A 12,451-nucleotide genomic window follows, 5' to 3' on the forward strand; every position below is an offset into this window, starting at 1 on the left:
AAGCGAGCTGGAGCCATGCATCCATCCATTCATGTAGAATCTGTTACCATCTAAATATTGATTTAGAACCCTTAAGATGTGGGGTCTATTTATCTGGTAAGCAGCTTTATAATCATATGGTGGTTGGTGGACACTGGATAGAGTATGAATATTTTTTACAAACAAGGTGGAATTTATGAATTGATTTAACTGGACTGTATTGCTGATCAAAATATTTGCTCTGTAGATTATTTATTACACTTACAGTGGAACCTCGGTTTAAGAGTAACTTGGTTTGAGAGCGTTTTGATTTGCAAGCAACTTTTTTTTTTTAATTTTTTTTTTTTTTTTTTTTTTTTTTTTTCAAATATGTTTATTGGGTTTTTAAAACATGTAAGAGTATACAAAGCGATCTTGTTACAATGTATGCAATAAGTCGAATAAGTGACATTACATTTAAGAACATAAAACAAGGATCAATATTTAAAGTTAGTGATCCATCATAGTCACAACAAAGCAGTCAAGATAAAATTCGAGTATTTAGGGGGGAAAGGAAGGGGTAGGGGAAGGCAAGGTAGAGGGAGGGTTGAGGAAACCATCCTATTATAAGCGGTGTGATTCAAATTGACAAAGTTATAGAAAATAGGAACAACAGAGGAGATTAATCAGATTCCGGGACTCATCAGGAATCCAACAAAGTACGGTATTCAGAAGAATCCGCAAAGTGGTGCCAACATGCCCATTTATCTCGGAAATTCCTAGAAGAATCTCTAGAATGGGATATCAATTCCTCCATATATGCAATGTGATCCACTTTGCGTATCCACTCTGAAATTTTTGGAGGGGTTGCTTGCGACCATTTAACTGGAATACACAGCTTTGCCGCGTTGATAAGAAACACAATAATAGATTTCTTGTAGACTGAATTGGGTAGGGAGGAGAGGTGTAATAGGTACTGTCCAGCTGTAAAGTCTGGGGTGTAGGTGGTAATGGACACAATGAGATCATGGACTGATTTCCAAAAAGTCGTGATAGCTGAACATTCCCACCATATATGGAGGAGAGTGCCAGCCTCTAGTCCGCATCGCCAGCACAAGGGAGAGACGTTTGGGCTAAATTTATTAATAATGTAAGGGGTTTTATACCACCTTGAGTATATTTTGTAACTGTTTTCCTGTATCAGGACGTTTAGTGAGCCCTTGTGTAGGCGATGGAAGACTGAAGTCCACTGGTCATTAGAGATTGTTATACGTAGATCCCTTTCCCATTTCTTGTTGGTGTTGTCTGATTGTGGGTCTGATGTTGAGCTCAATACACAATACATGAGGGAAATTAAATGGCCTTGGGGAGCCTTTCCTATGCAGACGGATTCAAAGGTTGTCTTAGGCCTGTGCCAAATGTTAGTGAAACCGAATTTTTTCAAAAAAAGAGTGATTAGTTCAAAGTTATGAGGAGAGACAGTAAGATTCGGGAATTTAGCGGAGAAATGAACCAGAGAAATGAGATTCCCTTTTTCAAAGAAGGCTTCAGCCCTGCAAGTCGTGTCTGAATCCAAGTCGGGGGAGGTAATGATATGGTGTTTCCGGGATATTTCAGGGTTAAAGGATATTGGGGTAATAGGTCCATATATTGAAGAGATTTTAAATTTTTTACAGAGAGACCTGAAAATTTTCAATGAAGTTCCCGTAATGGGATGTGTGTTTGCAAGGTGCGGAACCTTCCTAGGATCAATCCATGGAAGGTTTTTCAGAGGGATTGGTGGAGAGATTAAAGATTCCTCCAGTTGGATCCAGTCCTTGGAGCCACTGTGTAGGTGCCAATTAATAATTCTGGACATATGACAGGCCCAATAATAAGTTTTAAAATCTGGTAGACCAATTCCACCCAAAGATTTCGGGATAGTAAGCTTGTCCCATTTGATACGGGGTTGCCTATCATTCCAGATAAATTTCAAGCAGACACGGTTTAGAGATTTGAAGAATGTGGCAGGGATCGTAATAGGAATGGTCTGGAAGAGATACAAGACTTTAGGCAAGATACACATTTTTATGACGTTAGCCCTCCCAAACCACGAGAAAATGCCTTTGTTCCATTCAAGCAAATCTTTTTTTATGGTGTTCAGCAGGGGAACAAAGTTGATAGTGTACAGATTATCCATGTTGGACGGTAAGTGGATTCCCAAATAAGGTATAGATTCATTCTCCCAGGTAAATGAAAAATTAAGTTTGCATTGGTTTACCGTGTCAGTGGAAAGGGAAATATTTAAGGCCTTAGATTTGGAGAAGTTTATTTTGAAATTTGAGATGGTTCTAAACATGGAGAAATCTTTAAGTAGGTTCGGAATTGTAATTATTGGGTTGGTAAGAAATAGTAGAATGTCGTCTGCGAAAGCCGCTAATTTATAAGTTGTGTTATTAATCTTAACTCCACTAATATCCACATTCTCTCGTAGTCTACATAAGAAAGGCTCCAGGATAAGTATAAAAATTATGGGTGACAGAGGGCAACCCTGACGAGTGCCATTCGACAGGGAGAAGGCCTCCGACAGGACACCATTAACTTTGATTCTAGCCGTAGGGTATGAATATAAGAGGTTAATGAATCCCAACATTCGATCTTGTATGCCCAGGGATTTAAGGACATCTAACATATAGTCCCAGGCTATCCTGTCGAAGGCCTTCTCCGCATCGAGGGATAAGAAAAAACCCGGAGATTTTGATTTGATGAGCCAGTGTTGAACATGTATAGCCTTTATGGTGTTGTCCTTAGCCTCTCTTCCCGGCGTAAAGCCCGTTTGGTCGAGGGATATTATTCGAGGTAATAAGGGAAGTAAGCGATTAGCTATGATTTTAGCATATAATTTGATGTCGTTATTTAAGAGGGAAATGGGTCTGTAATTGGAAACAAGGGTTTTATCCTTGTTAGGCTTAGGAATCATGACAATGTGGGCTTCTAAGAGATCATTAGGAAGTGGGGACGGGAAAGGGCTAGAATTAAACGCGTTAAGAAATTGTGGGATCAAGACATCTTTGAAAGATCTGTAGTAATTAACCGAAAAACCGTCTGGGCCAGGACTTTTTCCAGTCTTTAATTGACCGAGTGCAGTTAAAGCTTCTCCTGCTTCCAGAGGCCTATCTATACTTTTCGCTGTGTCCGAGGATAAGGTATTAGGGCAGTAATTTTTCAAGAACTCAGAAATTAGATCTTTTCTTGAAGGCGTATTTTTAGGGCCAAATTCAGGAGTCAAGTTATAGAGTTTGGAGTAGAAGATTCGGAATTGGTCTGCGATATCTTCAGAAGAGGAATATTTTTTACCTTTAGGGTCAGTAATGGCAAATATGTTCTCAAATTTTTTAGATTTTGAGTGCAAGGTGTTAGCTAGTAATTTCCCCGTCTTATTTCCATGCTCATAGAAAAATTTTCGAGACATATCAAAACTGCGTTTGATCCTTTTGTCTAGGACTTCAGACAGTTCTAGCCTGAGTCTCGAAAGCTCCTCAAGCGTTTGTAGTGCCAAAGAATGTTTATGTATAAGTTCCAGGCTATTGATTTTATTAGTTAAATCGTTTATATGAGCCTGATGTAGTTTCTTCCTTCTCGCACCGAGCGAGATCAAACTGCCTCTAATGACACACTTGTGCGCGAGCCAAACATTTATAGGATGTACATCGCCAGTGTTGTTATGTATGAAAAATTCGGAGATCTGAACGTCCAATTTTTGCATGTTGTCAGCATATGTGAGGAGAGAATCATCTAGTCTCCAATATCTAGGAAGGATTGGTTTATTTTTGAAGGTCAAATGCAGAGTGATTGGGTTGTGGTCCGATATGAGCATGGGTTCTACTGTAGCGCTTTCAATAGTGTTTAGATCGTGGTGGGACAAGAAAAAATAGTCTATTCTAGAATAGGAGTCATGTGGGAGAGAGTAAAAAGTAAAGTCTTTTGAAGAGGGATTTAGTATTCGCCAGGTGTCGTGAATGGAAAGGTCTTTTAGCAAAGATTTAATACTACTCAGTGTTTTATATGATATTGTAGAGGAGCCAGTGGAGGTGTCTAGAAGGGGATTCAGGGCTATGTTGAAGTCTCCACCGAGTATCAATGAGCCGACAGAGAATGACTTAAGGACTTCAATAGTGTCCTTAAAGAATTGAACGTGGAGCCTGTTAGGGGCATATATGTTGGCCAAAGTCACAGGTTTATTATACAAGGATCCTTTAACAAACAGGTACCTGCCTTCATTATCAGTTTTAGTGTCCAAAATTTGAAAGGGGCAATACTTAGAAATTAGTATTGAAACTCCCTTCGATTTGGAGTTTGGGTTTGTAGTGTGGAGTATCAGAGGAAATCTCTTATCCGTAAAGGTTGGGCAATTGTTGGACTTAAAGTGGGTCTCCTGAAGGAATATTATGTCTGCTTTTGATTTCTTCAACAATAGTAAAAGCTTTGACCGTTTCTCTGGGATATTGAGGCCCTTTACATTAAGAGAGTAAAGTTTGATTGTCTTTTGAGGGTCTGTTGTAGGATTATTGGGGGTAGTCATATTAGTCAAAAGTAGGAGGGGATCCTCAAGTTGAGAAAATAGGAAAAACGAGGGTGAAGGGGTTTAAGGGAAGGTTTAGGTGTTGAGTATTAAATACTCAAAACAGATAGTACCGGTGACTATCACAATAATAAAAATAAAAATTGACAGGAGTAAAATTTCCCCGCAGGGAAAAATATGCGGTACAAGGTGAAGTAGTATCTTATTAGAAAAAATAAAGAGATCTAACAAGAGCTACTCCGTGGGGGTTGGAGTGAACCGAGTCAGAGAACAATAAATCGGAACGACTGGATGCCCGCCGCCTACAGACTATTAAAGAAAGAAAGCAATATGCTATAGTAGAAATGATGAGGCTAACGGAATTCCCATTATAAAGGGTAATGAGAGACCGGAATCTGATAACATTCCAAATATATAAGATATAAACAATTGAAAGTAGTAAAACTGCTCAGCATCCGGACAGCATGTCAGTGTGTCAGGAGCGCTGTCCGGGTCTTAGGTACAGGTCACAACCATCAGTAATATTATCATAGGAAGAGAACTGCAGTAACAAAATGTAAGAAAGAGACTATTGCAGATCCCTTGCCCGTGTGGGTAGACCTGAAAACAGTAGTATCAATGCATAGTTAAATGATAGTGTTGATAATAGTAGAAAGAAACATTGTCTCCACCCTTCATAAATAAATCCAAAGAAAAAGAAAAAAAATAAAAAATAAAAAATACATTGAATGCCACAAAAGTTGCAGCATGAAGGGTAGCAATTTCGTATGTGTCTTAAAATCACCAAAACAAATACGTTTCAGGTCAAACCACAAGGGTTATATATATCAGGAGTAAGATAGAAGAAACATCAATAAACATCAATAAAATATATGTGTTTTAGACAATTTTGGAAAAAAGTGTAAATAACAGAATACACTCATTTATCCCTTCTGGGTTTCCTGGAATGTGGCACGTTTGTTGATTGAAGATCAGGATCTGGAATGCCTGGAGAATCTAGGTTGCTAGGTGATTGGGATCGTCGTCTCCTGGCTCTGTAAGGGGCCGTTTCCATAGCGACAGTGTCATCCTTCCTGCAGTCTCTGGAGTTGTCTTTAAAACGAAAGTCTGCATACCAATTTGGTAGTTCCATATATGGAATGTTCATGGATTTGCAAAAGGCATGTAGATCTTCGGGTACCCTCAGCAGGGCAGTATGACCCTGATTGGTCGCTTGCAGGCCAAATGGAAACTTCCATTTGTAGATGATGCTTTTATTTCTCAGTGCATCCAATAAAGGTTTCAGATCACGTCTATTTTGGAGCGTGATTTTCGACAGATCTTGAAATATAGATAATGTAGAGCCCTCAAATTTCAGAGAAGAGCGCAGTCTTGCCTGCCTCAGAATATCCTCTTTCAGTAAGAAGTCATCTATATGGCATATGACATCTCTAGGAGGATCAGAGGGTCTGCCCTTGGGTCGCAGGGCCCTGTGCAGGCGTTCCATTTTAATGTTGGTTAAGGGTGGGCGACCCAGCAAATCGTTAAAAATTGTTAGAATTGCGGGGGAGAGTCGATCAAAATCAATCGATTTTTTTTTAATTTTGACTCGATTTGCGAGTGTTGACTCGCAAGACAAGCAGAATTCAAGCTAAATAGGCCTGCAGTACCTCATTTGATCTGAGGTACGGGGGCACAGGAAATGAGCCAAAGTGTCTTTGGGCCTTTTTTGCTCTCTGGCGCCCCCCACCTCTGGCCGCATTCGGCATTCGGCATTGCATCCCATTGAAGTCAATGCAGAACAAATTATTATCGTTTCCATTGACTTCAATGGGAAAACTCACTTTGATATGCGAGTACTTTGGATTACGAGCATACTCCTGGAACGGATTATGCTTGTAATCCAAGGTTCAACTGTACTGGTTTCGTTTGACAGTGCAAAACACTATTTTTGAATTTATGTGGTCAGTTCTTTTTTGTTATTACTGAATTTAACAGACATGTCTTATTCATATTTTCAAAAGATTAAAGCAGAACTAAATGTAAAAACAACATTGCAGAAGAGACATGTGCTGCTTTTTTTTGCTATAAAATAAATGTACCTTTCTGTCTGCTGACGTCTTTACAAAGAACGCCGAGCTGCACATGCCCAACTCATGTTACATTCTCGGCATGGTGCCTGTGTACCAGGATGAATGAACTCATGTGAGGGACCTCACAGACTTGGGAAATGTTGGTTAGGTGGTAAGAATTTGCCATTTTATTTCTCACTTTAATGTTAACATTAGGGCCTACCAAGTAAGTAAAGATGATAACATAAATAAAGTGATAATTAGTTCAATACCTGGAGGATGGCCTGTTGTCTTTGGAGAGCCTGCTCCAATACTGACAAACGCTGGCACAGCGATAAGTGATCAGATAAGATGGTTGCAGCTGCAGATGAATCCACTTGGTGTTTAAGCTCCTCTCCAATTTCACAAACACCAGCCAATGAGATTTTTGCTGTATCCAGATTTTTCAAAAGAACCTGTTTAATTATGCAGACAGATAAAACGTTATAATGAACTACCACTGTCCTAACCCCTCCTTCACACTCAGTAAATGAAGAGTATATGCACGGCTCAAGTCCTGCGGGAACGCGTGGGAACGGAGTTCCTGCACTTTTTTCACAGCAGGAACTCGGTTCCCTTTGCAGGACTAGAGCAGCCGAGCCGCCCGAGCCAATCATTCACTAAGCGGTGATGCTTCTTTCTAAATCCCGCGATAACTCGCGGCAGACCTTCGCAATGTTTCCTGGGAACAATGACAAAAGCTCCCAGGAGACATTGCGACATTGAGGAAGTGACAGAATACCCAGACAATGCCTGATTAATCCAAATACAGGAAGCGGGCAGTAACATAAAGGATTACTAAGGTACAGTGGATCGGGGAAAAAAAACATGCTTAGTTTAGTAATTATGCATTTGAGCGTATAATTTTTTTTTTTTTTTGGTGGGGGAGTGGATCTTGGGTGGGAGTTCCCACACTTTTTTCCCCAGGACTTGACCCCTGAGTATATGGAAGGAAACTGCACTTGATTTTTTTTTGCCAGAGAGGTGTTTAGGAGTTTTGCAGCTGTGTTTTCCATATGGTCACCAGTGAACCTAGTGGTTTCTTTGATATCATATCAGCCTCCCATATTATTGCCACTATGGGTTACTTGACCCAAAATGAAAACTACAAGGGATCTGCCTAGTACTGGTTATTTTATTAAGAAGTATATACTTCCATCCATCCATTAAAAAATAACAATATGGGTAAGGGGGGTAGTTAATCTATAAGCACATAAAATGTACCTCCACAATCCTCCCTCCAGCTCGTCCAATAATTATTTATGAATGGCTGCTGTTTGCAAAAGCATAGCCATGTGAAAATGCAGGGTCTCTTCATCCCCAGTATTGAATTAGTGGAGGAGAAAAAAAAAGCTTTGAGTGGTGCTAGAAAGGCAAATGTAAAGGTAAGTGGTATGGCCTTGCAGCTTATGCTGTCCACAGTCTGATCCATTTTAGGTCTGTTTTAACACTTGACAGATATATATGTGATAGTGAAATATATATATATATATATATATATATATATATATATATATATATATATAGTGTGATAGTGCGATGCCCTGCTACTGTGTAAATGGTTGCGAAAAAAGACACAGGGTTTACATGTATGCAGAATGCAGGACTCTGGATAAAACAGTTTTTACAACTTTCTTGGATCTTAATATTCCTGAATTTGGCTCTGTATTTTGGAGATTTCAAAGTGCTTTTGGAGGGAAAAAATCTCCAAACCAGTGTCCAGGTCTTGTTGAAGACCGGCAGGTGCACACAGCTCTTATAGGGAAGGCATGGGCTCAGAGTTTCAGCCAGAATGGAGGTGTACTCCCATTTGAAGACAGGTGTGTGTTCCTGTCTGGAGATGGAGGTACTTTATCTGAGAGAATTATGTTCTATGTTGGAGGGGTTCTATGTTCATCGGACCGAGAGAGCTGAGGCAGCTATGTGAGTTTAGCAGACCAAGAAAGGATCTGGGAGACTGAGAAGGCTGGGGAAACTACACAAGTCCATGGGACTGAGGCAATCTGGAAGTCTCAGGGGAGTGAGAGAGCCCTGTGCAACATGAGAGGTTTGTGACAATAGACTGAGTAGGTCAAGAGAGAGTTCAGAGAACCATAAGAGCTGGTGACATGGTCTATAGGACCAGGGATAAGAGCAGCAGTGATGCTGAAGAAAGATACAGGTGTTGGCATGTTTTATGGATTTTTACTTTCGATGTGTTTAATAAAGGTGGGCTGGCGAACCCTACAACAAACTGGCATGGTCTCACTTACAAAATGCTACTACTACTGAGCTAACAATTCCCCATATCATATAAATATCATATCATATAAATATCATATAAATATATATATATATATATATATATATATATATATATATATATATATATATATATATATATATATATATATATATATATATATATATATATATACATACATACATACACACACACACACACAATATTTATAAAGGTTATACTGTAGATCCCCTTTTTCAAATGTGTTCTCTAAAAACTACAAAACTACTTCAGCATAGCAAAAGATAAGCATAATTTTCCAACTAGTGTTTTCAGGGTGTTTGTTTTCTCTCACTGAATCTAGAAGAGAGTCTTGAGAAAGCCTTTGTGTACATACACTGCAGTCCTGTATCCAGTTTGCAATCTCATCATCCCCTATGTCCTTGTTGGTTGCAGTCTTCAGTAACTGATTGGTGCGGTCTTCTTGCTGCTGTACAGCGGCAGAACACTGAGTACAGAAATCTTTGTACTTCTTCCATAGCTGGAGCAAAGTCTTGCTTGAGTGCAGCTGCTCTGAAATTTCTTCCAATAAACTATTCCACCTGTTAAAGTAATCACCAAAAGCATTTGTTCAAAATATGAAATAATATAATTTTTAAAGTTAAATCAAAGACTTGACCAGACTATTCTTGTGCTTCAGAGGAGTCACACACCTATACCGCTTAAGGGATAGAGTCCAAATCGTGAACATACGTGTATAGCTTGCCCAATAAGTTGTGGGCAGGAGTTTCCCCACCCTGCAGCTGCACCAATATAAAGGGGCAGGAATGCTTATGACATGATTGACCTAATATGAGCACATCACCAGGACAATGACATAGTCCTAATATGACCATGTGGCCATATTAATTAATAATATCATGAGAATCTCTGCCTCGTTGATACTTGCAGCTGCAGGATGGGAATCTCCTGCCTGCAGCTCAATGTACTGGTGGGGAGATGATCATGTGACAGCTTCCCTACTTCCCTATTACTACGATAATATATAACCTCAGCCATAGCAGATTATATGTGCCAGCTATCCAGGGCACCCAAAATCCTCTTACAGTTTAACAATTACTCGAGGAAGCAACACAGAAATCATTGGGATAAAAAGACAGTGGGCCGGATTCTGCGGGCGTAACCTATCTTAGATACGTTACGCCGCCGTAACTTTGGGCGCAAGTTCCGTATGTAGAAAGAACTTGCGCCCTTAGTTACGGCGGCGTAACGTATGTGTTGCGGCGTAACCCCGCCTAATTCAAATGGGGATGTTGGGGGCGTGTTTTATTTAAATTTCTGTTGACCCCGCTGTCCGTAAAATATCCCAGTGTGCATTGCGCCAAAGTACGCCGCAAGGACGTATTGGATTCGACGTGAACGTAAATGACATCCAGCCCTATTCGCGAACGACTTACGCAAACGACATCAAATTCTCAAAACTCGGCGCGGGAACGACGGCCATACTTAACATTAGCTACGCCTCATATAGCAGGGGTAACTATACGCCGAAAAAAGCCTAACGTAAACGACGTAAAAAAATGCACCGGCAGAACCTACGTTTCTGAATCGGCGTAAATACCACATTAGCATATTCCTCGCATAACTATACGGAAGCGCCACCTAGCGGCCAGCGTAAATATGCAGCCTAAGATACGACGGTGTAAGACACTTACGCCAGTCGGATCTTAGGGAAATCTATGCGTAACTGAATCAGGCGCATAAGATACGACGGCCCGCACTCAGAGATACGACGGCGTATCAGGAGATACGCCATCGTATCTCGTTTCTGAATTCGGGCCAGTATGTCCAGTGCAGAGACCTCCATGAAATTGCTATAAAAGCAGTTATTATTTTGCAATCTTACTGCTTCAGGTTCCTAAATTGCATTGCTTTTAAACAAACCCATGCTTTGTGCATGCCGGGCAAAGAACTGCTGCACTCCCCAGCAACACATTCTCATATTCCCTTCATTCTCCCAATTTTCTATTCAGCTGCTGGGAATGAAAGTATATGCTAGGTACTTCCAGCATGTGATTCAAGGCTTCTTACGTGACAGCAATGGTGTTTGAAGACTGGCTACTTAGGCACCTAGTGCCATCACATGAGGATGCAGGGTGAGTCCTCAACTCTGTGTTACAAATTGGAGCATACAAAGAGCTTTCTCACTTTGATCAAGACAGAACATCTGGGGAGCAAAAGGAAGGTGAGTATGTGCAGAAGTGAAAGTTTAAACTATCAAAAGATCCCGTGATGACCTCCACAGGCTCAACGGTGCTCATCATACCAGCCATCTGTAAAAGTTGCCTAAGTATGTCATAGGATGGACTGTGAAATATAACACATTGAATGTAACAGGTAGTCAATAGTATCATAAATGTATAAAAAGAGAAAACAAGGAGAGAAAAGCGCCACTACCTAAGTGAAAAATTGATAAAACATATTGGTAAAATGAAAAACAATAAATATGCACTCCAGATGGTCAATGGTGAGTTAGCCTCACAACATGGATGTAATGTAAGGCACTTGAAACCAGGAAGTTGATCAGGGGAACACCAGGAAGAGCCTGCAGAAGCAGTAGACTGTGTGTGTGTACATCAAATGGATAAGAACCAATGTGGACAGCTGGGAAGTGTGGCAGACACACAAAATGGTTGTAAAGATGTCATGTGTGATAATGATGGGTGTGGTTATGCATTTTGGGGTGTGCCCCCCTTTATCAAATCTTTTCTAAATAACAAAATGGTGTGTCCATTTTTTTTTTAGCAGTTGCACCAGTGCTTCCCTTTGTTTGTGCCTGGGTACTTTAGGGTGTAAATGCCCTTTACAAACCCCTTTCTAGTTACAATAGTATCATAAATGAACCTGAGAACACACAGGTGTATGGGTAGCCCAATATCAATTAGGAAAAGTCAGATCTCGCTAAGAATCGAATGCTGTTAGGTGGTCCGGAGGGAAAGCTCCATCTATTGCAAAAATAGAAGAGAATAGACACAGCACAGAACCTAAGCTAAAGCTCTCCACTGGAGAAACTGTTTGACGCTGTTTATTTACCTTCACTTGTGAGTGTATTGATTTTATTATTTTATATCCAATAAAAGACGTTATTGCACCATGAGCCTGTGCTCTCGTATTCCCTTTTGTTTTCACAGCACAGAACCTGCAATGTGTAGTAAGTAAAATCTGGAAAATGTATTAAAATTTTTTGAAAATGCACTCACAAGGGTTAAAGTGAAAGATGAATGGTTAAATACTGTATGTCATGTTACATGATATTATTTTTATTATGTACTGTCTCTTTAATGTCTATCTAGTTTGTCTCTTGTGGAATTCCGTAGTTTCCATGCTGCTCAGTCTCCTCCCCCTCTTTTTCTGTATCAGTCATTTTAATGCTGTAATTCATGTGACCTGTATGTATCTTCTACCTGCATGGAAGAATCGTTCTTTTACCTGTTGTAACTTGCATTCTACGGATCATACGACGAATAAACATCGCCAGATCTTCTTTCATGTGAGTTGTGACTGAGTAAGCTATCTGGAAAGGTGATTTGGTATGGATAATCTCTTCAGGGCAATGAGCTC

General features: G+C 40.1%; 1 protein-coding gene across 2 annotated transcripts in view; it reads right to left on the reverse strand.

Moving 5' to 3' along the window:
* The window catches only part of SYNE1 (spectrin repeat containing nuclear envelope protein 1), a 595,717-nt gene that overhangs the window by 106,543 nt on the left and 476,723 nt on the right, over positions 1-12,451 (reverse strand). For both annotated transcript variants that reach the window (XM_040350885.1, XM_040350883.1), the window contains 2 exons: positions 9,228-9,432; positions 6,843-7,025 (listed from right to left, as the gene is read on the reverse strand). In XM_040350885.1, coding sequence (XP_040206819.1) covers positions 6,843-7,025; positions 9,228-9,432 — 388 coding nt within the window. The remainder of the gene's footprint in view (positions 1-6,842; positions 7,026-9,227; positions 9,433-12,451) is intronic.

This window comes from Rana temporaria, chromosome 4 (genome assembly GCF_905171775.1).
Source record: "Rana temporaria chromosome 4, aRanTem1.1, whole genome shotgun sequence".
In the NCBI taxonomy this organism is placed as follows: Eukaryota; Metazoa; Chordata; class Amphibia; order Anura; family Ranidae; genus Rana; species Rana temporaria.